The sequence below is a fragment of the Pseudoliparis swirei genome, chromosome 24 (assembly GCF_029220125.1).
Source record: "Pseudoliparis swirei isolate HS2019 ecotype Mariana Trench chromosome 24, NWPU_hadal_v1, whole genome shotgun sequence".
NCBI lineage: Eukaryota > Metazoa > Chordata > Actinopteri > Perciformes > Liparidae > Pseudoliparis > Pseudoliparis swirei.
In genome coordinates this window covers 14778155-14804326 of record NC_079411.1, presented here as the reverse complement: position 1 = coordinate 14804326, position 26172 = coordinate 14778155, and the positions used below count along the sequence as shown (strand labels likewise).

Sequence of the window (26172 nt, the reverse complement as noted above, 5' to 3'; positions counted from 1 at the left end):
AGTATAAGGGTAGCTTTTTTATGTACCTTTTTGGTGTTGTCAACAATATTGTATTCGATCACACGTACTCCACATTTGCAGTCCCCCCCCCCCCCCCCCCCAGCAAACAGCTGACCGACCAGGCGGAAACATGGCGAGGCGCCGCGTTCAATCCCCGTGCTACTTCACCCTAGTCCGGTAGGTGCTGGGCCAGTTCACAGTGTTCCTGCGCAGTCTTCTATTAGTGATCCCACCCGTTGGTATAAATCCAAAATAGAAACAGTCGCTGGATTGCTGCCGTTCTGAGTCCGCCGCCTGTCAGCGCGCTCCAAACAAAAAGACCCTTGCGTCACCTCCCCCCCGTCACCTTTTATAACCCGTGACACGTACAAATAATAATAATAATAATATTATAATACAGGACAACACATGATCCCAACTCAATACAAGTGTATGCGAGGCTGCATCTATCGTAACTGGGTATTTACGACACTGAAGTAAACGTTAAATACCTAAAAACCTGAAGGGGGCGCTAAAAGGGAAAAACTACATAGTGGGGCTTTAAGAAAGGGTCCCGTCTCAGTGGACATAAACATTTCATGGTTCTATGCGTCCCTGTGAAGACATCACTGTCCGATGATACCCATTGTACAGACAGAGGCTCTTCATGGCCGACACAATCGCCAGTTTCATCCACAGAGTGGAGAGAGACTCCCGACACAGACACTCTTCTATTAGTTCATTGATTGGTCTTGTGTGATGCAGATTTCCCAGAAAGCATGGAGCTTTTCAGACTGTGTCTTTTCTCAGCTAGTTCGACTGGTTTTTTAAAGGTGCTCTCCTCGTCCGTATGCCTCCGGACCGCCAGCCTCTGTCGAGTTACAAACTGCTGTCAGCTCAGTTGCTCTATCGTTCCATCCATTCATTTCTCCTGCTTGACATTGACTGGTATTTGACCAAACACACTCTTTGTCGAAGTGACTTTTCACGTCGGTCAAGGAGGCTTGTTCATTTTTTCCAGTGATTCATTTTGGATTTCACAAAGCAACCATCTCTCATTTGGAGAAAGTTACAGGCTGTTTGACAGCAGGAAATGTGCACACTTCACAGGTTTTCTGACGATGAGCTCAGCACATTTCCCCGTCTCTATGTCCAGACTACAACCCTCCACTCAGTCAGAGCACCGGCTTGTTTCCTTTTAGTGCCGACTCTCCCAGAGAGAGACTACAAAACTACTCCACTACAAAGGGACAGAAAATAACTACAAAGAGATACAAAATGACAAGAGAGACACAAAGCTACTACAAAGAGACTCAAAACGACCACGGAGAGACGCCCAACAACTATGAAGAGACACGAGACACATAAAGTCTGTGGGTCTCACTCCTGTGTTGAGAGGCTGAGGGGCCCTTTGCATGTCTGGGCCCATGGGCCCTTTGTTTCATTAGTTGCCCATCAGTTAAAGAACAGCCGGAGGAACAACCTCAAGGTTTAACTTTCCAGAGTAGCAAGAGGCAGTAACAATGCTCCCCAAAGATGATGTCACCTCTCTCCTGAGTGAGCCAGGGAGTGTTGGATAACACAAGGCAGGGGGGGGGGGGGCACTTTGTGTGTGTGTGTGTGTGTGTGTGTGTGGGTGTGTATGTGTGTGCAAAATCCTTCCCTACTCCCTCCTCACTGATGACATAATACTTTCAGGACGTTGTTATGGAAACGAACAGGAACCGCTGGCTGGATTTGGCATGGGGGGGGGGGGGGTAAAATGATGAGGAAAGGGGGTAGTCTCACTACACTTAGAGATTTGGATGGCACTGTGTGTGTGTGGGGGGGGGGGGGGGGTTGTGTGTGCGTGTGTGGCCAGTGCTGTTTTGCTGTTTTGATGACTAAGCATATTACTGTACACTACAGTTGGTACAGACCTGAGCCGACCTCTAAAGAAAATGCTCAAAGAGGATTTCACTGTGTGTGTGTATGTGTATGTACAGTATGTGTGTGTGTGTCTGTCTGTGTGTGTGTGTGTATGTGTGTGTGTGGACCTCAGACACAACAGTACAAACACACCATGATCTGACACTCATGGGCCTGCAGTTCCCCACAAAGACAATCGATCAATGAAAGATTATACCTCCTAGTTCAGATCCCCCCCCCCCCCCATATCTGTCATTATTTGGATAAACTGATCACACAATGGAAATCTGAATGGTTCTGATGAACAAAATACAAAAACTTAATAACTTATTTTAAAGCTTGGTCACCTCACCTTTTGATGTTTTGATTTTATTAATATTATTAACGGAAATGATGGCCCAAACTACCAAATCAAGACAGAGGTTGAAATTAACCAGAATCAGTCCTTTTATTTTTTAAAGAATTTGACTAGTAATTGTCAGTACTACACTGATGACCAGTTTAATAATAAATTTGATCTAAGACATGGAATATCGATCATACACTTCAATAGCAGAAGTTTATATGCCAATTTTGAAAATATAAAAGATTATCTAGGTCAATTCACCTCACCCTTTAGTGTGATAGCCATCTCTGAAACCTGGCTTAGTCTGGAGAAAGGTGTGGATTTTGAACTGGAAGGGTATGATTTAAATTTCAGTAAACGAGACAACAAAAAGGGAGGGGGGACAGCTTTGTATGTTGATCGAAGACTTAAATATAAGATTATTAACTGCATGACTGCTGCTATTGAGGATGTGTGTGAATGTATTTCTATAGAGATTTTCATGAGGAAAAAGAAACATCTTATTGTTAGTTGTGTTTACAGAGCCCCCAGCTCCAGTATAGAGAAGTTCAAGGAAGTGATGGAAGGTATGTTTACAAACACTGAGCAGAAAGTCACTTTCATTTGTGGGGATTACAATATTGATTTATTAAATCCAAATAAACTATTATCGATTGATGAATATACTGCGACAATGTACAGTATGAGCTTATACCCTATTATTACTAAGCCCAGTAGAATAACAGCTCAATCAGCAACAATTATAGATAATATATTTACTAATAACATGGAAGATAATTTAATTAGTGGGTTACTTATTAATAATATAAGTGACCACCTACCAGTGTTTGTTATCTACGATTGTGAACATAAAATGATGAAGGATGAAGGTATAACAAGACAGAGTAGAGTAAGAACAGAAGTTACCCTTGATGCTTTTAGAAGGGAATTGCTGGGACAAGACTGGAGAACTGTTTATGAAGCAGTGGATGTAGACTCTGCTTATGACTCTTTCTTGGATATTTTTTTATCAATATATGATAGAAGCTGTCCAATGCGACAAAGCAATAAGAAAATCAATAGCTCTGATAAACCATGGATCACAAAGGGCTTGTTGAATGCCTGTAAAAAAGAACACCTTGTACAAAAAAATTATAAAAGATAGAACTAGAGAAAAAGAAATGAAATATAAAAGATATAAAAATAAATTAACTGATATTATTAGAAAATGTAAGAAGGATTACTACAATTTAATGTTAGAAAAGAATAAAAATAATATCAGGGGCACATGGAACATACTAAACTCAGTCATTAGGAAGAAAAAAAATAGCTCCAGCTTTTCTAATTATTTTATAGATAATTATAGGACAATCACTGACAAGAAGGAGGTGGTGGAGAGCTTCAACAACTTCTTTGTGAATGTGGGGCCCAAACTGGCAAATGAAATAAACCCTCCACAAGGAGGAGGTGCTGAAATATTCTATGGAGAACGAAATCCAGATACTATCTATTTGAGAGGTACAGATAAAAATGAAATTATTAACGTTGTTCAGAAGTTTAAGAACAAAACATCTCTGGATTGGAATGGTATTGACATGACTTTAATAAAACAAGTAATTGACACTATAGTATACCCTCTAACTTTCATCTGTAATCTATGGTTTGACTTGGGATGCTTTCCCAGCAATATGAAAACTGCTAAAGTGATCCCAGTACACAAAGCTGGAGAAAAACACCTATTTACTAATTACAGGCCAGTTTCACTGCTCTCCCAGTTCTCTAAAATTCTCGAAAAGCTCTTTGTTGTGCGGTTGGACAGCTTCGTTGACAAATATGAGTTGCTTATGGACAGACAATATGGTTTTAGAACGAATAGATCAACTGCAATGGCTTTAATGGATTTAGTCGAAGAATTAACAAGTAACAGTGATAACAAAAAATATTCAATTCAATTCAAATTTTGCCACATACACTCACTACAACAAAATCATAGACATCCCTGCCCAAACAAGAAAAAAAAGGAAGAAAATCTCCCAAAGAAACAGAGAAAAAAGAAAAAAAGAAATGGACAGGAGAGGAGATGGAGGTGTACAGAAGGGGAACATAAGATAATAGGAACAATATGACAGAAATAGGAGTAATGAAGAAAACAAGATACAATACATTCAGGAGAGATGACAGGACATCCATTATCCAGAGGAGAGAGATAGGATCAGATGACAGAGAGAAGGTGTGATCAGGAGGCAGAGGGCGAGGGAGGAGCAGGTCAGTATCATGGACAGGAGCGGGAGTCTCCACAGACTCAATCAGGCAGGCAGACCCCAGATCCGCCTCATAGGGGATTGAGCAGATAGGGTAGGGTCCGATGATGAGTCCGGAGGAAGAGAGAAGGAGAAAACAGAAAGGAGATGAAAAGAATGTGAGAGAGAGAAAAAAAGGCATAGGTACTCCTACCAGCATCCTAAGCCCTCGCAAAAGGAGGAAGCACCTTAGCAGCCTATCAGGGACCAGGGTAGAGTCAAGAGGATTTATCTGAAAAAAAAAGCGCTATAGGGTACTCAGTGCATCCTGGGACGAATGTCTGCTGTAATACTGAAGTGTCTGCTACCCGGAGGCTGTTGGGAGGCAAAGGAGCTTGATAAGAGGCTTGATAACAAAAGGTTCTGGCTTTAAGACTGTGAGAACTGATAGTAGAACTACATTTAGTGACCGTAGTGGTTCAGTAAAAGAGTGAGCTTGACCAGCTCCTTAAAATATGATTAAGCATCACTAATGAAATGAACTACAAGTAGGAGAATTTTTGAAAAAATTTTTCTTGATTTTACTTTTAGAGCAAGCCAGTGAGATGTGGATGAGTGAGGAGTGATCTTTTCTCTTTTAGTTGAGAACACGAGCTGAGTGATTCATGATTCTGAGTGAGGACCTAGCAGTGATTGCAGAGCAGAGACTTAATAAGGAGTTGCGAGCATTCTTCCATCAGCATTCAGTTTTGAAAACCAATTTTTCTGCATCTTTTTCTTTTGAGAATAGATGTTTTGAATTTGAAAATGAATGAATACGTACAAAAGGTGCCTTTTTTTTTTTTTACGGAAAGATTTGAAGTTTGAAAAGACCCGAGGAATAAAGAGACAGCCAGGAGATTTGCTTTACGTGTTGGATGCCAGGGCAGTCACATCGATAGATATTTGAATGATGAGGTTGCAGGAGAGTTGCAAATCTAAGTGTTTTGGTCTTCGAATTTTTGAGTTTAAAATTATTCTGTTTTGTACTGTTTTATGTTTTTATAAGTTGGTTTTGTTTTTTGATGTTCTTACTGAGATCATTTTATGATTTTATGTAGTGATGACATGCTTGAGTTTTTGCAGAGTTTTTATCAATAAGTTTGGTCATATTAACCAAAGGAAGCATGTATAAGTCCAATAAATGGTACTCAGAACCTGTGTGATTAACGTTGGTGGTTATGCCATGGTGGTCGTTTAATTAAATAAACTTAAACCAAAAACAAACCGGATTTGAAATAAAATTATTAAACCAGTGCGTGAATAAACAAATGAAAAACTCCCATCTGTGATGAAACAACAAAAGGTCAGCCAGTGCGAAAACAAGGGTAAGTCCTCAGTCTGGTCAAAGGGAGAGGTCATTTGTAATTTCAGAATCATGCACTAAGAGGTCATTTCACCAGTACCCTCATGATGGAGTCCTTGTTTAACTGTATTTGTGTGTAAACCTCTTAAAACTGTGGTTGACATGACATTTTTTTCAAACTCAAAGGAATTCTTGGAGAGGAAGGGATCTTAGAGGATGAAGAAGACTGGAGCCAGATGATCTGGAGGAAGAGAGGTTAGAGATGGTGAGAGGACCTTCTCCAGTGGTAGTGGAGCCAGTTAGCAGAGACACAGGAGGTGTATAAACTAGAGCCACCTTGACAAGGGAATACAGCTTGTTAGCAGCCACACGTGCAACACGTAATTTTAAGCAGAGTCCCGGGATGGGGGTCCAAGAGACAGGTAGACGGGTCACGGTTGATAGGAGAAAAGGAATCAAATATACAAAATAGCATACAGCGGTTACAAGGGCCATTGATAGGAGAAAATCCTTGGCACTGGTTATGGGCAACAGATATTAAAGGCAAGAGAATTGTAATTAAAATCTTCATTAATTTCATAAAAAGATCATTTAAAATAGGTTCTTAGGAATTTAAATCTTTTTCACTCCAAGACAGTCATCAATAGAGTCTCTACAGCTTAGTGCTGACCTGCCCACAGAGCTGTTTTTTTTTTTTTTTTATTTTGTTGTTTTGATGCTTAATCTTTTACACGGAGGGCCTTCTTATATGTTTTAAGACTATCTTATCTTAAACTAAGCGGAGATATTTTGAGATATCATGTCTCGCCTTGCGTTCAAGCGCTTGCTTGCTTGCTTCAGTTCAGGGTTCAGCGGTTATACCAGGCCAAACCTCTTCTTCTTCAGTCTTCTTTCTTCGTCCTTCTTCTTCAGAGTCAGAGGCTCAGATATGGCACCACTGTCATGATGAGAAGATGATCAATCTGAGGAAAAGACCAGGACCAGAGTCCTATATGTTATATTGAGACGTGGTATCGAATACAGACAGAAAGGAATCGCGAATTTAAGTACAGCCAGCATCAGTTAGCTATCTAGTCTAGTAAACTACTTTTTTGACTAACACACCCGTATATAAATTCAAAAAAAAGGTTGTGGGGGTTGTGAAGAGACAGAAGTGGAGAAGGAAGTCAAGAAAATCATCACATCCATGTATATAAGAAGAACAAGATCAAGCGTCAAGCCTGTGAAAGCTGTGAGTGGTACTCTGACAGAAGCCACAATCGAGTCCAAGGTCAAGGCATGCAGCACTAAGGCAATCATTATCAACATCCACCATGATATTAAAAAATCCAACAATAATAAATTTATCGGTTTTAAGAAACCTGGTTGGTTGATGAAAAGAGAAAATAAAGCTGTAGTGTGATGTAGTGTGATTTTTGTTGAGATGAATTAATATTGTGGATTCAGATTGGCTATTAATTACCTCAACACCTATTGCTTGATCTCTCCTCTATTAATATGACTTGGAGGAGTCGACGTATATATGCAGACATAGTGAGTATTATATTGACTTGGAGTTTCAGATTCAGGCAATCACACAATGTGAATATGTGATATTAAGGTTTCAGTCAACACAGCTTTAGATGACAGAGATCAACAAAGATTATACAACAGATTATGACATTTGAGACCCATTTATTTGATTTAGGAGACCTTTCAGTTAAGGTTAATATGTTATCTGTGTTAACTTGTCTTCTCTTATTTTAATTTTATTGTTTGAGTTGACTTTGATTTATTTACTCTAGTCTCAACTCTAACACAGGTGGAAGCTAGGAAAGTGGTGGGCAAAAGCTTGAATGGAAGAAATCTCTTTGGAATTACACTACTTGTCTGTTCGGATCTGTTGCTCGGGTCCTGTCAGTCATATTCGCAGAAATGAGATTTGGTCCGGTGATCAACTTGGTCATGCGCTCTGTTCTGATCAGGTTCTCAGTCAGTGGGAGATGGTGTCACGTAGTCAGACAGCTTTCTCGTCTAACCCTTTAGCTTCAGCTGGGCACCACCTTGATTCGCCATACAATTCGCATACGACATTCTCATACACAATTCCAAGAGACAAAGAAAATTAGAAAATACGGGAGAGGTTGGGACAGCGACACACACAGATCAATAAACACATTGATTGGGGGCTCCCGGTGCACACCGCGGGCGCATCCGGCGGCGGCCCTCCGCTCTGTATGTCTCCAATCCTCAAACCAGACCGGCGAGCCAGCCCGCCTCTCCCCATAGGCACAGGCATTCAGCACGTCGCCCAGGCTGGCCGCTATCCTATTTCACGTTTTGCTGAGCTCCCCTATAGAGCCGATTGTGTTCCTCAGCGGTGTCAGCGTGCAGGGAAAAAAAACGAAAAGTGGTTGAGGAATTTGGTGCACAGCGTGTGTAGACCGCTACTGTGACTCCCAACCAAAAGTTAACCAACAACCGCCCGGCACGCAGTTGGGCACAGCTACAGCTAACAACTGACCACCACGCCCGGGCTACGCGGGGAGAGGCGGGCTAACTAGCAGCTGTCTGAGGAGCGATAGCCGCATCTAACATCTAACCCAACCCCTCCACCCTAAATAAAGCAAATAACAATGTATGTATTCATTTATCATGGCAGGGGGGGAGGCATATACATGAGACACACTGAGCAAGAGGGAGCGGGAGAGGAGAGAAGAAGTCATCATCGCTGTTGAGCTGGCAACCAAAGCTTACCGGAAGAGTGAGATGATGCGTTCAGGAGCAGCTGGGAAAATCAGACTGAAGTAGGTGTTTTTGTCGATCTAAAGAAAGCGTTTGATACAATTGATCGTGGTATTTTAAGACATAAACTGGAAAGGTATGGGATTAGAGGGGTAGGGCTAAATTGGTTAAAAAGTTACATTGAAAACAGAAAACAGTTTGTTCAGATGGGTGTAGCTAGGTCTCCTCTCTTAGATATTATATGTGGTGTTCCGCAGGGGTCAATTCTTGGACCGAAATTATTTATACTGTACATCAATGACATCTGCAATGTTTCTAAAATATTGAATTATGTTATTTTTGCTGATGACACTAATGTATTCTGTGCTGGGGAGAACCTTCAGCAGCTGTTGGAGGTTGTCACGGCAGAATTGAGTAAGCTAAAGTTGTGGTTCGATGTCAATAAATTATCAGTAAACATTTAAAAAAACAAATTTATGGTTTTTGGTAATAAAAATATACATCCGAATACTCCGGTAGAATTAATGTTGGATAGTGTTATGCTGGAAAGAGTTTTAGAGAATATATTTTTAGGTGTGATAATCGACCACAACTTTAGCTGGAAACAACATGTCAAGTATGTAAGGTCCAAATTAGCACGAACTGTAGGGATATTATGCAAAACACGGCACATACTGAACTATAAATCATTGCAGACATTATATTACACTCTCATTCTACCATACATGACCTATTGTGTTGAAGTGTGGGGGAACACCTACAAAAGCACCCTCCAGCCATTATGCATCATGCAAAAGAGAGCAATTAGAATCGTAAATAATGTAGGATATCTTGAGCACACCAATTCACTGTTCTTAAAATCACATACACTGAAACTTAGGGATATAGTAGAGTTCAAAACAGCACAAATTCTGTACAAAGCTAAACATAATTCACTTCCTGGAAATATTCAAAAGATTTTTAGAGATAGAGAAGGAGAGTATGAACTAAGAGGGAGATGGAATTTCAAACAGCCGATTGTTCATTCAACTCTAAAAAACATGTGTACATCTGTCTGTGGGGTGAAACAGTGGAATAGTTTAACTGATGACATCAAGGAAAGTAAGAATCTGGTGATATTCCCAAAAAAATTTAAAGACATGACTCTGGACAAGTACAGACGTATCAACATTGATGACGCTTCATAAGTAACGGATAATGGGGACAAGCTTTTTTGTTTTTGTTTTGTTGATTGTTTTATGTATATGTAGGTATGTGTGTGTATATATGTTTATATGGGTGTGTGAATTTGTATGCATGTGTATATGTTTATGTATATATATATATATATAGGTATATGTAATGGTTCTCTAAAATAAGTATTTTCATGAAAGCATAGGTTAGGGCACTTATAAGTTTGATAGCTTCAGCCTTGACCCTTTCGGTCGGCCACTTTCTTCTTTTGTTGAAATTTTGATTTTTGTATAGTATTGCTGATCGAAATAAACTAAACTAAACTAAAAGTCCTAATGAATTTGACCACCATCAAAATGTTGCCGGCGGTGGAGCTTGTGGGCACTGGGAGCTCGGATGCTGGGAACTGAGACGCTGGGATGCTGGGCCACTTGATGTTTGGATGCTGTGAGCTGAGATTAGATTCTGGCGGCGTGAAGGGAGGCCAGACGCTCTGCAGGGTCACAGAGCACCACTCCACGCAATCGCCCCGAACTAAAAAATAAGTTCAGACTTTCTTGCCAATTTTGAAAAAACGGAATAATATTGGCTTTCAAATCATTTTTAAAAAACACATAATTGACTCTGAACTATCACACACCTCAAGTCGGCCTCTACTCCATCGGAAGCTCAGACTTCTGGGAGATTGACTGGACTGGGTAGGAAGGTGGAGCAAAGAGAGTTGTCAGGTTATGGTGATGATGGAAAACAAGAAGCGCACAGCTGCCATGTGAAGCGATGGATGATTTACTGGCGCCGGGAATACAAAGACTAAGAGCAAACATAAAAGACAACAACAACAACAGCCAGGAGGAGGGAGTGGGGGTGGGGGGTGAAGGCGCTCAGCAAAACAAAAGAAAGCTGATTAAAGTTGCAGCTCCCACCCTCTGGGGTCTGTACGAGCTCATCCCATCTACATCTTGTGCACGTTCCGAGCGCACATGGAGGGCCGGGGGTCTGTTCTGCACATGCTCAGTGGGCGATGGTGATGCGGGCTGACACATCACATGTTGTGAGTGTAGTTACCGCTGAGTAATGTAACATTTAAGGACTCACGCTTTTTCCCCTTCCCTGCACACAAACTATGGAGAATACACACACATATATCATGAGTCTATCCTTCAGCGGGAGAGAAGTAAATAGTTTGTGCATGGTTAGAGTGTGACACATCACTCACTAGTTCATGACTACAGGGTTATTCTGCTTCATTGATCCTCTTCTCCTTGGTCTCACGGGAACCGGGTATAGACACGCCCATGAGAAGAGAACCAGGGGAGCTGTATAATAGAGAGCTGTATAATAGAGAGCTGTAACAGGGAAAATAGTGGCAGCAATCAAAGACAGAGTCAGATCAGCTGTTACCAGAGTCTTTAATTAAGGCACACAAGCACAAACTGAAAATCTTGAAAAACTTTGACCAACAAACTTGAGATCTTGTGCCACAAAATCGACTCGAGAGCGGTTGAAGCCCTCCAGCTGTCATGGCGGGGTCTCTAATAGCCCCGCCCCTTACAGAGCTGACAGGAGATGGATTGGTAGTCAAAAAGGGGCTGAAGCAGCATGTCAGATTGCCCAAAATCCTCCAACAAAGGTTGACAGGAACAGTGAGATGATCAGACAGGTTTGAAAGAAGTCAGGAGTTGAAGCTAACTAATCTGAATCTCTCTGTTTGAGGGTAAAACCCAAACAAAACTAGTTCATCATGACATGACAACCTTGTGATCCCACAACTACAAGAAGTAACACTAAGTCTTGAACCGGAAAGTCAGTCTTAGTGAACTTTGATGGATGTGGACAATGAAGACTGCGTCACTGATGTGTGTGAATATGAGTGTGTGTGTGAGGGTGAACGTAGTGCACAGTTCTTTGAGCTCTCAGAACACCCGAAAGACACTTTAGAAATGCCAATAACCAAACCCCCGATTGGTTTGGGCACAAACCCTGGCCTTCAGTACAGGGTCGATGACTCACATCGCCATGGTAACACCGGCTGCACAGCCGGACCGCGGTGCTGGCTGAGCTCCGTCTGTTGGATCCATGCATGGAGCTCAGCCAGCTCGGGGTTCATCTGAGCTGCATTGAGATTCATGCTTCGCGTGGAAGAGGAGAGGAGATGCATCTCTGTAGCATTCAGAGAGCAAACAGCGAAGCAGCAGGTGCCTCACGCAGCGTTACGTGATCATCAGTTCTGAAGGGAAGTGAGCGTAGCTGACATTGTTTCCCATGAAGGACGGGAGCAATAGATCGTATCCATCTCCTGCATGAGGCCATCTTAGTGGAGAGAGAATATTTTCCTGCATCACAGGTTTGAACGTGTGTTTATAGTCACGGTGCTTTATGTTCACCTTTCTTTCATTTTAATTGCTCGTTTCTATTCTCTTTTTTTCTTTAGAGAGATGGTAAATCTTAGTCATCACATTTCCCCCAAAGTCTCCTTTTTTTTTTTACTTGTCTGCAAAGTGTGCTGAAATTGTCGGCCGCATACTTTACCACAACACACTCTGTAAATCATTTCAGCGTATTATAGGTTATAGTTGTTTGCCACTGTTGGCTCTTATTACTTTTTCCACTGCGACAAAAGAAATGTTCTTTATCAGCAGACCTGCGCTCAAGGTCAGCTCTCAAGATACTGTGTGTTACTGCGTTGCAGTAAACACACACAACGATATGTAGTTTACAAAGTGTTTGATGCAATCTGTTAAATTCATCTCGTGAATAATGTTCTGGGGCCAAGCAAACTCTGTGAACATGACAGTCTCATAAAGGTATAACATGCCTGTTTATGCCGTTATGTCCTCCCAGACTAGCAGTGGTGAAAGGAGGACAACGCTGGCACTCGGGGAAGCGGCCTCAATGTGCTCTCCCTCCCACCAGCAAGATGAATCTTTAAAAAGGTCTGTGGGGCCACTTCAGCAGCCTGGAAAACAACCCGTGTCCTCTTTCCCTCAGCAGAGGAACTAGGGTAGGAAGCAAGGTTAAGTCGACACATGAGCAAAGGGGACTAAAGTGAGACGGACAGGAATCCTGTTGGACGAATGCTGTAGAGGAGAGTAAGGCGGAGTGAGAAGGGAAACGGGCAGAGAACCCGCAGGACCCCCACTGTCAGTCTAGTGCTGTGAAGGAAAGGAAACCTCGTGTGTTAACACCGTCATTGTGTTGGGAGTCACTCAGAGATAATATTGTAATATGTTGATTTCTCAGAGGAGATTTCTTGCTTTTGATTAGTGGAGTTATATTGCGTCCCTGATTGGATTGATTTCTCCGCTGCGTTATGGCGATGATTACCTACTCGGGACATGTGGAGGAGGCAGGAGGAACAAACACACGCTCCCTCCTCCAGGGCTGCCGAAGCCAGGGCCGCCACCCTCTCATTAATCAATACTATTCCAGGCTCTCCTCCGGACGGTTTGTCACAGGGAAGCCCTGATTAAGTCACAGCAGCCTCCTTTCCTAAAATGTAGTGTTGCGTCGGAGCCGAGCTGAGAGGATCTTCAATAACGGAGGAGGACAGCCTCAGGGGCGGAGGGGGGGGGGGCTGGAGAAATCGCTCACATGACCGGGGGTACCCTCAGATTGACTATCCGTCTAGCACACAGCTCAGGTGTGGATCCACCACCTGCGATCGGACGTGTGTCTGAGAGACAAATGCATCAGGATAGTGGTGGTGTGTGTTTGTGTGTGTGTGTGCGTGTGTGTATGTGCATTTAGATGAAACATATGAATAATCTGCTCTGACCTCTTCAAAAGCGGATAGATTTTTCGTATTTCCCACCTCTGAAGGCAAGTACAGCGTGGCCTCGGACATTGCATCTGGACAGCAACGTTAACCAAGTGAACAGCTCCTGTTTCCCACGACAAAGGGGAAGGTTTAGAGCAGGGGGCTCCGTTTTGACCCATCTCCCCGCCTATACGTGCACACACTGACAAGGACACGTATGTAAACTCACCGCCCTTCTGGAGCCAGAAGACTCTCTTTGAGATCTTTTATTTGCAGACCTCAAGGTGCTAGAGGCCGAGAAAGACTGACGTAAGTATTCCTGCATGTGCTTCCTGTCTTCTCTCCTTGACTGAGAAATGAAAGAGTGATGGGTCTGTCTGTCTCCTCTCTCCCTTATCTTACAGCACTTGATCACCAATCAGGCCGCTCAGTCGTGCTGCATCCCCCCCCCCCCCCCCACAGAGCACAGAGCTCATGTCGGGACACGTCCTCCTCAGACAAGCTTGGGTTCTTCTCTCTGGCGGGTTAAGCAATGGAAATACACACACACACACAGAGAAAACTGTCTGGTTGTGCACAAAAGCTTCAACGTGATCGCATGTAGAGATGGATGACATAACAGCTCAGCTGAAGCCGAGCTGCTCGGTGTGAAGTACTCACGGAGTCTGAGGCTCGGGAGCTGTACAAGAGAGAAGATGTAACTTTCCACGTCTGTCATAAAACATGTGTACGTTTGATCACAAATGTATTTACAGAGATTGTTAGTTGTGTCTTTCTGGACCGAACCCAGACTCTGGCTCCAAATGAAGACATTCTTTAGTGCAATCGGAGGAAGTGGAGACGCATCACCCATCTATGAGACGCCCCCTGACCTTTACTCGAGTGCCACTATGAGGTTGACATTTTTGGGGGGCTTCAGTCGGGATATGTCAGCCAAGTTATAGTTGTAGTCCCTTAATATTGGGTATATTATTGGTATGACAGTGAAGCGAGCAAGAAAGATTGTAGCCGACCCCTCACACCCTGGGCACAAACTGTTTGAGTCCCTTCACCTGGCAGGAGGCTGTGGTCCATCAGGACCAAGACCTCACGCCACACAAACCGCTTCTTCCCGTCAGCAGTCATGCTCATGAACAGAGCCCGGGTCCCCTACTGACCCGTATGAACAGAGCCCGGGTCCCCTACTGACCCTCGTGAACAGAGCCCGGGTCCCCCACTGACCCTCATGAACAGAGCCCGGGTCCCCTACTGACCCTCATGAACAGAGCCCGGGTCCCCTACTGACCCTCATGAACAGAGCCCGGGTCCCCTACTGACCCTCTTGAATAGAGCCCGGGTCCCCCACTGACCCTCATGAACAGAGCCCGGGTCCCCTACTGACCCTCTTGAATAGAGCCCGGGTCCCCTACTGAACCTCATGAACAGAGCCCGGGTCCCCTACTGACCCTCATGAACAGAGCCCGGGTCCCCTACTGACCCTCTTGAACAGAGCCCGGGTCCCCCACTGACCCTCATGAACAGAGCCCGGGTCCTTCACTGACCCTCGTGAACAGAGCCCGGGTCCCCCACTGACCCTCGTGAACAGAGCCCGGGTCCCCCACTGACCCTCATGAACAGAGCCCGGGTCCCCCACTGACCCTCTTGAACAGAGCCCGGGTCCTTCACTGACCCTCGTGAATAGAGCCCGGGTCCCCCACTGACCCTCATGAACAGAGCCCGGGTCCCCCACTGACCCTCATGAACAGAGCCCGGGTCCCCCACTGACCCTCTTGAACAGAGCCCGGGTCCCCCACTGACCCTCGTGAATAGAGCCCGGGTCCCCCACTGACCCTCTTGAACAGAGCCCGGGTCCCCCACTGACCCTCATGAACAGAGCCCGGGTCCCCCACTGACCCTCATGAACAGAGCCCGGGTCCCCCACTGACCCTCTTGAACAGAGCCCGGGTCCTTCACTGACCCTCGTGAACAGAGCCCGGGTCCCCCACTGACCCTCTTGAACAGAGCCCGGGTCCTTCACTGACCCTCGTGAACAGAGCCCGGGTCCCCCACTGACCCTCATGAACAGAGCCCGGTTCCCTCACTGACCCTCGTGAACAGAGCCCGGGTCCCCGACTGACCCTCATGAACAGAGCCCGGGTCCCCGACTGACCCTCATGAACAGAGCCCGGTTCCCCCACTGACCCTCATGAACAGAGCCTGGTTCTCCCACTGACTGACTGTCATCCCCAGGACAATTCTTCACTTTAAATACACTTGTCACTTTAAACTTACACTTACATTACATTGTTTAAAGTACTGTCATCTGTGCACTTTATTTAATAATTTATATTCTACTGTACATTTAAGATGTTTCAATTATTGCCGTGTATTGATTGTTGTTGATTGTTTAATGTTATTGTCCAATGTTGCGCCACCCGCCATTACAAATTCCTTGTTTCTAAAAAAACCTACTTGGCAATAAAAGGTTCTGGTTGTGATTGTGATCCGCCCATCCAGAGTCAGCATGATGGGGCTCTGCTTGTTTAACGGTGCTCTATTTCATGGAGTTAGTCATTTTGACCAGTGAGGGCGATGGTCAGTGCAGACTAACAATGACAACTGATTCACTCACTCACTAAACATCAGCACATTGGCATGGTCACTGTACGCCTGTGAAAAGCGAGTGTTGATGCGAGTTTTCTTCTTCTCCCTGTTTCCAATAAATTCAATTCGACCCTGTCCACATGAACCGGGATATTGAAGGATTCTCCAAAACCCTTCATTCAATGGCATACTTTTTCAATGTTTAATGCCAACATGTTAAGGGCAACCACGGCATGGCTAAAAGAGACCTCCACGGAGACTCGCGATGGATCGAACCAGAAAACCAGCGATATCGTTTTCTATATTCTACGCATTATTCGTCTTTGTCAAAACCTGTACCCGGCAATATCCACAATGCACCTCGACCTCCGACAGTTTGGCCATAGATTGGGGGGCGTTCTGCTAGGAGCAACACCTCGAGCGGAGACGAGCAGCAGCTGCAGAGCTTCGTTCTAACCCTACGCCTCCAGATGGCTACATGTTTGTCTTATACCAGAGACAGGAGCACCAGAGTGAGAAAGACTTTCAGAAAATAGTCTCTTTTAGCAACAAAAAAACCTTGCAGTCCTCCAGAAGGTGGCCGGGGCTGAAGCAACCCGGGCATTGTGCTGTGAATTTAGCCTGAGACGAGCAAAGGGGAGCAGCGGTATAATAAGCAGGAGAAGAGAATGAGTTGAACTTTGACCAACACTCCCGCTATGGATGACAATTCAACCTTGGGAGGGGATAGAAAGGAGATTGATGACCGGCATTTCCTTAATGAGCTCACTAGAGAACCGGCCCCTCCCTGTGAGGGGAGGTAAGTCGTCTCCGACTCGAAGTTAAAAAATGATAAAAGACAGCGTGATCTGCAGTGCAGCCATCTCTACCCCTGACCATGTACACATCCATTACAACAGTATCCCATCTCCAACTTCCATCTAAAAATAACCACGGATATGGGTGATGGCGAGATTCATCAGGATTAATCCAATGAGAAATAGTCGAAACTACATGACAAGAAATGTTTGTATATAACTTTAAATACTTTTTTGCATAATTTCATTGAAAAAAATCTCCTACGAGTGGCTTATGTCAATCATTTTAACTGGACTGAGTGATTTCAACATTGCCAACAGTGCCTTCAGCATCCTCACACGCTATCCTTGAGTGCCTCAAAGAGAAGTCGCTGGTTGATGATAAGATAAAAAGGTCGCCATGGAAACTGGTATTTTTTTTTCTGAGACGTGCATGGCTACAATGAGGGAAAACATTAGGGAAGCACAGAGGAAGGGAACGGGAGAGATGAGAACAGAGTTGATGCGAGATGGGAAAAGCTGGGTGGAGAGAGTCAGTGAAATCTGCAGAATCCTAAAAAAGTAGTGGGACTGAGATTGAATGAGGAAACCGGTGAGGCAGCCGGAATGTCACCAACTGTTGTAGCCTGTGCTCATGGGAAATCATGTGACCTCACAATCTGGGTTACCCCCACATCAGGAGGAGAAAATAGGGGGACAGGAGACGATGGAAAGACTGAACATGTGGGGTGATTTGTTCTGGAGGGAGGAGGGAGGGAGGGGGAGAACATCTGAGTGTCCTCTTTCATTCATCCTGTTTCTGTCCTACCTGGAGCAGTACAGTTCTTAGAGTCTTCCTTCTCCATGTCCTCTAGGCTGCTGTTGTCCGTTTCCTGCAGTAGCCTCCTCCCTCCCCATCTCTCCTGGTCCTCGCCGCTGTGGCTGGAGACACGGAAACCTGGGGGATGTTATTCACAGTGAAAAGTCAAAACAGATTCGGAGGACGTTTAAGTGCAGCTACATCTCAAGAGGATTTCATGATGTTCCTATAAGACAACCTGGAACTGTGATACGATGCTTTGAGCGAAAGACTTTTTGGGCTCAAGTTTTACTTGGATGAGCTCAAAGACTTGAAACTTTGATTCACTGTATCTAGAAAGCCACATGTATGCTGGTTCACTACATCTGTATGATGTAAAAAATAAACAGATTTTGTGATTTACTTGCAATAAACGGATAAAACTACAATATGATGCCAATTTATAAAAAGTCTGAATTCATGTCCGCAAGTTGACGAGCAGATAACTTTTCGAATGCTCGTTTTCTAAATGGAGCTCGAATCGATTGGTGCTAAGCTGTACTAACATTGTAGCAGCTCCATCAACACTCACATGCGTATATACGGCTGTGTTGTTGTTATTGTTTATACCATATGGTTTACGCACATTTATTTATACACATAGTGTTGTCCCGTCTCTTTTAACATGAGGTCTCGTAGAGCTCTGGGTGAACACCTACAGCTACTATATTTATTTCCTGATTCAACAACAGCAGTGATGACAGGAGGAGCATCTCAGCTCCGACCAGCTTCGCACATTTCTTGCCCAAGTTTTCGCACTTGGTGTGAACGCAGCATCAGACCCCAACGTGAACTTGGCAATTGTTCAAAATCCAAACATATTCAGTATGCAATGAACTAATCCGCCCATTGGATTGGACAGGATGACACAAGAGAAGGTTTGGCATTTTTCCTTCTATGTGGCAGAGAATGTGTGCAACAGGCGGTGGGTCAGTGGTTAACAGGTCTGTCTTTCATTCAGAGGATCGGCGATTGGATCTCCGGCCGCCCTCGTAGTTGTGCCCTTGAGCAAGACACTTATCTCTGAATCTCTTTGGATAAATGCGTCAGCTAAATGTAATGTGTCCGTTACACGTTGCTGTTGCAGGTAGAAAAGTGTGTGACAAGCAATTTATTTAATTTTGAACATGTGGGGTTGTGTTCTTTGTCACATTAAAGTTTGATTCATTATGTAATAGTGGGATATAGGGAACAGCTGGAGGAGTGCGCCACAGATGTTGCAGTTTGGTATTCACCCCCCCCCCCTTCCCTCCCCCCTCCCAATTCATACATTGAAGGGGAATTTCATGATTTTCCAAAACAAAATCTTCTCGGAGGGTGGAGCAACAGCGCACAGCGCACAAAGTGGAGCTCCGACTGTGGCTACATCTGCACATTCTTCAAGGAAGCAGCAACACCAATGAATTCATTTCATACTTCAGAGAGCCCAGCAGGAGCACTCTGCCCTTTCCACCCTGCCAACTACAAGTCTGGCCTATGCGAGGGATTCAGGTAGAAGCCCAGTTCTTCAAGAGTCCTCGGGCCATGGCTGAACTTCTCACCTGGCCTCACCATCGCTACATCTCACGCGGCTGCAGCGACAGCAGTGTGCGTGCCCGCGCTTTACTCTTCTCTCTCTCTCTTTCTATCTGTCGCGATATCTTGCACACGGAGAGGAGAGGAGTGAGGGAATGATTAATGCACCACTGCGAGGAGGCGTTGAGTGCTCCATTCCGGCTCCACGGCATCCAGCTCAATTGAGCAGAACTTCATTAAGCGCATCATAAATAATCAACTTTAGTTGATATTCCGGCAAACTGATTAAGAGTTAACGACCACGCGATAGGGACAGAGGGAAACGCACAGGGAGCGATCTCTTGTTCAACTGTGATGCTGAGCACATGCAGGGAACAGCACTGTTGCACTTCCATGTAACCACGATACGCAGCGGGTGGGGGGAGAAGAAAAAAGATTGAGTCCCACTGATGATGCACAAATCATGAGTGTATGAATATTCATGCAGGCCTTCTGTCCATAGAAAGTGATAAATACATCTCACTTTAGCTGACGCTGACTCAGTAATCAAGTGGAGTGTCAAGGGAACAGTCGAAGACGGATGAAAAGAGAGAGAATCGTGCAGACGTTACGTCAAGTGGTACAGATGTTTGCTGTTAGCAGGTACAGCGGCAGCTACTCTTTATCGGGGTTCCATCGGATTGCATTTGGATTCTTTGGTAATGAAGTCAGAAGAGAGAGACGGTAACCTGGAGAGGTTATACCTGGTTTACACCCTGGCATGTATTCTGTTATTGACCCCGGCGTTTACCTCGGAGTAGACCCTGGTTTATACCAGCTCTGTTGTCACAAGGAGATACAGGAGATCATTCCTGCCCATTGCAATGAGACTTTACAATAAATAAATAAAACACTATTACACTGCTGATTGTTTGTTTGTTTGGTTACATCTTGCACCATTGTTTTGTTAGTTAATGGAATATTATTCTCTTCTATTTTTGTATATAGTGTGCATTTAGATATTTAATATTGCTTTATGTATAAATGCTGCTGTGGCAAAACATTATTTTTTTACTTTGGTGTATACAACCTGGCATATACCCTGGTGTATACACCCTTAAAGCTAAAACACCTGAACATACAGTTCTCTGCATCCTTCAGCTAAGAGCAGTTCCTCATGAAGAGATGAACTTCAAATATTCAAAGAAATCAAAATGTAAAACAATATAAACTTGTGTTAAATGCCATGGAACACACACTGTTGTGTGAATATGAGAAGGCTTTCACACATGTAAGCTTCCGGAATTAAGTGACCACAGGAAGGCTGCTTCTCATCACGGGGCGGCCTAACGTTAATGTCTCTCTACGAGCACGGTGGCCAGAGGCTGTGAACATAAAGACGGTTATCGGGGTTAGCCGAACCGGAGAACTGTTCAAGCACAGAGAGCCGACGGTAATTAATCAAACAAGCAAACTACCGGAGGGATTCAACCCTTCCCCGGCGTCCCGGGGCTCCGCACCGGAGGCTGAACAATCGGCTGAAGCCTCACCTGAATGTTCCGCCAAGTAGGAAAACCCCTTCACGACCACAAGCAAGCCGCCGAACAGACAAATCTGGATTAAAACCAACTCCTTTCGTCTCTTCCGCCTCGCGTGGACCTTCTTCTGGTTCGGCATCACTTGCGTCGCCCGATTCCGGAGTCGGATACCCGGCTGAGACGCCCCCTCTGCCGCTGCCACATCCATGCGGATCCCCGAAGTAAACAAAAACAAGCTGCCTCCTTTTTTCTTCTTTATTATTATTTTTAACCACGGAACTGCTGCTACCCCCCCGGGCACGGATGGCAAACAGAGCCCACCGAGCAGCAGGGGGACGGGGAAAGAAACTAAAAGTTGTCAATGTGGTGCCGCCGGGCCCGAGCCGCGCTCCTCAAGTCATGTTGGAATGCGGAAGAGAGTGGGGCGCGCGCTCCTGCACGAGTCATGTGTGAGAGAGAGAGAGAGAGAGAGAGAGAGAGAGAGAGAGAGAGAGAGAGAGAGAGAGAGAGAGAGAGAGAGAGAGAGAGACACAAACTGCTACCACGTTCATCTGGTGAACATGTCGGGCACCAGGTGACACAGCCAACACGCAAAGATAATTACCAATAGCGATATTTAGCTGGGCCCCCCTGCGCTCTCTCGGTGGCCTAGGACACGCAGCTAGTGACACTCGAAGGGTTGGACTTTATTTCCTTCTTTTTTTTTAAATAAACCGCGGGGGGTCTACGTGTTTAACAGCTTGAAGGCCACGGAAGCCACCGGTGTTCCTGTTGAACTCGTGTCCGTGTTGCCTGGTATCTCTCGGCAGAAGGGCTTTTAAACGCACTCGTCTGTGTTACTGTCTGCAGACCGTTGGACAGAAGTGACCACGAGGCCGAGAGTCACCAGTCAACTCGCTCACCGGTTGAACTGAAACACTTTCGGGAGAACTTGAGGTGATCCTGACAAAGTGAACATGGAACAAACAGACAAACTGTTCTGATTCAATATGTTATGGATTCTAACTCGTCCGGATTGTTGAGACAACAACAACCACAACAACAACAACTTATGTTGACAACAGACACACAGATGTTGTTGATCTGTAAAAAAAAGGGCCTATACAGCTGTGACACGGCCCAGTGGTGCTGACAGATGCTGAATGGGAAAAGGCATCGATCACCACCAATATTAGGATTTGTGCCACAGAAGGCAACAACAACAAAAACGTTCCAAAATAAATAAATAAGGGTTCCATCAAACAAAGTGAAGCGATTCCAGTTTATTTCAGATGCAGGTACAATTTGTGCACTAATTTATATATTGGGTATTTTTTCATACAGCCTATATTAAATATATATAATAATAATAAAATATATACATTTTGTTTTCAATTAACGAGTCCAATTATTTAAGTTGGAGTACAGTTTTGACTAGCAGTTGAGAGTAGTTGGATCAGTATTGTCAGTCTAATGACGTCACAGTCTCTTTCACCTGCAGCTCCCCGCGGGGATGTTGCGGTGGCTCTGAACAGTGAAACAGAACATCTGGACGCAGCGGATCAAACTTTACCAAAGGGTTAGTTACCAAACGGGTTTGTTGATGGTCGGGCCTGAGGTTTCATATAAATAGCACTGGAAACTTACCAGCAAGAATGGAAAAAGTGGTCAGGCAACATGGCGTCTTTGTGTGTTTTTAACCCTTCGGAGCATGGAGCGGGGACCGATACAATAAAAGAGGGAAGGAAAGCAAGAAGGAGATATATAGTTAATGTGTCGAAATACAATTAGTTTCCAAATGAGATCAACAAACTATGGCATCACTTATGGCAAACTCCCCCCCCCCCCCCTCTCTCTCTCTCTCCCGTGACTGCTGATCTGAAAGCTGCCATGGCCGTCCAAGTTGCAAAGGGGAGCTCGGACTGGGCATGGAATTACCAGGCGAGATGAATTCCCAACCTCTCAGAGGCACACAAAGTAGGGGGAGAGGAAGGAGGGGGGGGGAGGGGGGGCAACACATTAAATCCAGTTAAATTGTTTTTCCATAGCCAGTGGGCTTGGCAAAGGACTCTCACACACGCACAAGATGTAAGATAAGTTGGAAAGAAGACAAAACAGAAAAAAACGTGTGGCTTCAGATGCAGGAGAATGCCTGGAATTTAACCCACTTCCCCATGTCTGACTATCCCCCCACCACACACACACACACACACACACACACACACACACACACACACACACACACACAGACCCACTGGCTCACACAAACACAGGTGACTGTGGAGACGGAACCTTGAACATCTGCTCTGCTGCTGCAGAGGTTTTGTTCAGTACATCAATCCCCCCCCCCCCCCCCCACACACACACACACACACACACACAGTCTACCTTCTCCCTGTACTGTGAAGCGTGTCTGGCATTGGGATCCCACTGCAGTCATTTCAGCTGCAGCTGGAAGATGTTATCACATGATGTACATTTATTCCTCACTTTGAGGCAGCACTCTGACGAGCAGATAGCAGGACACATTTGGGTCATGTCCGCCACGCAGTAGCTGCTCTCCACGACAACAGAGGCCTCAGCTCAGCACCACAGGAGGGAAAAAAGGGGTGCATGGATAGGCTCGGTCGGCCAGGAATAGCTCACTGAACTAAAAAAAAGAAAGAAGTAAAGTTGGGACAAAGTAAACGGGCCAGGTGGAGAAATAAGGACAAGCGTCTCTTCTGCTCTCGTCACACAAAGCGGAGTGGAAGAAAGCTCAGCACGGCGTGGATCACTAATTACATCTTTATTATTAATATGTACATTCAGATCTGTCAGGCCGCAGCAGGACAGTGTGACAATCAACACAAATAAAAATGTTCGCGAGTCAAGTATTTTCTGAAAGGCCCAACCGGCCTGCTGCCGGTGCAGTGATGCTGAAGAGGTGACCTCCGCGTCACTGAGCCCAAGCTGCTCCATCCTGGTGGGTTTGGTGAGGCAACAAGGGACACATCCCACTCATTTACAGGTCCATAACTCTGGGGTTTCTTCTGGAACAGCTTTACATGTTTTAATGCTCAACAAAAACTATTTCTTTTATCATACTATCTGAAACTCCATTGTAGCGCCAGCATCTTTACCCAGACTGCTCTGATTGGCCTGTGAGAACAAATATGGTGCGCCTTTGCAAAGGTAGTTCTCAAGGGTTATATTTTAATGAGTCTGCATGTGACCTGGGAAAAGGAGCCACTTCTGATTGGCTGGTTGAATCACATGACCTCTGATCCAGGCAGCTCGCAACAAAGTGACTGGGTTGTCTTCTTCCACAGCCTGTGGGTTGGTGGGCTCTCCAGATACAATAACAGATTTGCACAGGCAGTGTGAAAGTGTAGTTCTCATCATATATAAGAGACATTCAGATCCAATCTTTTATTTGGAGGTGTCTGCACTCTAAAGAACAGGTACAAGTGATTTCTAAACACATTGCCGACATTGTAGAAAGCATTGACTTTAGAGTAGAGACTGTGTCTGTCCCACGGCCACTTCAATTAAATAAATTAAAAGTAAGCAGAAGAGGAGTCGTACACAATAACCTTATACAAGTTAACACCATTATTTCAGCAGTGCAACAAAATAGGTCTATTAAATGTGGTCTCCTAAATATTCGATCTCTGTCATCTAAAGCTGTGTTACTAAATGATTTAATATCAGATAATCACATTGATTTATGTTGCCTAACTGAAACCTGGCTGAGCCATGAAGAATATGTCTGCCTGAATGATATTGCTTGTAGTGCTGCATCCATCTCCTTGTTGGGACTCATGCGTCAGAGTCAAGAAACCCACTCACACAGCTTGGCCACATTGATCTTGTTCTGTTACCTATGGCGTTGACATTGAGCATTTGAGCGTCTCCCACAGAATCGAATTTATACCGGAGGTACACAGTTAGTCAAAGTTTTTTTCACCAGATGTCTCTACTGTAGTGTAGCTGCTAAAATTTAAAAAAGATTTTTTCTCTGTATTTGATTATATATCGCCTGAATATAACAGGGACTCCTGGTCTAATTTTAGTCCGTCCCAGATTGATCATGACACCCGGAGACCCCCCTGGAAGAAGAAGGAAGAGGAAAGAGGAAGAGGAGGAGAGCCCCCCTCAGAGAGGAGCAAAAGAGCATCGGTAAAGCTTGTGGTATAATTCTCAACTTAATCACGAAGAACTATGCTTAGTCGCTAGAGATAGTAAGGATCAAGAAAAAATTAAAGACGGCGAGAAGCAGCAGAGCCATAAGACATCAGTAATAGAAAAAAAAACAAAACTCCCCCAGGTTTCAAAAATGTAAAAAAAAAAAGCCAGTTCAGCAGAGTCACAGCTCTAGCCTATCGCCTAATGACTACAGTTGTTATGGACTTTGAACTTATTTACTTTTTATTAATTTTTTAAACTTTATGAACTATATTATCTCTCATCAAGGCTCAATGGGCCAATCTGTCCATCTGCCTTGATGCCTTGGTGGAATGGCCTTAGTGCCTGGTGAGGCTTTTGGCTTTTTCAACCGTGACCAATTATCTTCATTCTCTTTCTTATCTTCTTACCCTGTCTCTTGGACCTGTCCCCCATCCTTGTAAGGGCTGCTTATTTAAAGTGTGCCTCTATATATTCTCTGTGTCTCTTATTATCAATGTGTCTCTGCTCTTAACAGGCCACATACCACACTCCTTCAACCTGGTTATTAACCTCTCTGAATCCCACTCTGGATCTACAGACATACTCTGGATCAGACCGATCTCTCTCTCCCCCCTCTCTTCTCGAGTGCTCTCCAGAAAAATCGACTGAAATCCTTTAAATCATAATAGTTTTTTTTTTTGTCATAAAAAGAAATTTAAAAGAGGATTTACAGCACCGAGAAAAAAAAGAACAAACCACCTCTTAATTAATGGCACTAAGGCCTCTCCTCTCTGTTCTGGTCTCTTTTAGCCTTACCTTACATTCGACCTGGTGACATTTGACCTTACAGACTGGAGCAGTCGATTGACATCCAGTTGCACGCATTTAATTTGGTTTAAATATTATTTATTCATTCGATTTCAGGTTTTTTATATCGATTCATCAGATCGACCCGACCCGAATTTGTACCAGAGTTCCACAAGGTTTTGGCTAAATTATTTTTTTTTATTTACATACCTTTTTTCAATTTTATTGGGCAATATTATCACATAAATCTTCATTGTTATTCAGATGACTTTGACACTAGATGACACGATATCGATAAGAGAGCACAACTCAAGAAGAAAATTCAACACTAAAGCAATAATAAAAACATGGAAGCAAAAATCTGGATCAAAAAAAAACTGATAAAAAAACTCATTAATTTTAAACTCAGACAAACCCCTGAATTTAATATCTGGTGATCTGGTGATGTGTTATCTCTGTAGCCCCTGGCACCAACACCACACTAAAGAATCTTGGCTCTATCTCTTGGCGTGATCCTTTTACTTAACTCCCGTAAA

At 44.3% G+C, this 26172-nt stretch overlaps 1 protein-coding gene across 1 annotated transcript in view; it reads right to left on the bottom strand.

Annotated features, from left to right (window-relative positions):
- Positions 1 to 21069, bottom strand: part of LOC130189596 (sodium/potassium/calcium exchanger 3-like) — a 48957-nt gene extending 27888 nt beyond the window's left edge. The window contains exons 1-2 of the mRNA XM_056408469.1: positions 20714 to 21069; positions 17640 to 17768 (exon numbers count right to left, since the gene is read on the bottom strand). Of these exons, the coding sequence (XP_056264444.1) occupies positions 17640 to 17768; positions 20714 to 20909 (325 nt within the window). The 5' untranslated portion in view covers positions 20910 to 21069. The remainder of the gene's footprint in view (positions 1 to 17639; positions 17769 to 20713) is intronic.
- Between the last annotated feature and the right edge of the window lie 5103 nt (positions 21070 to 26172).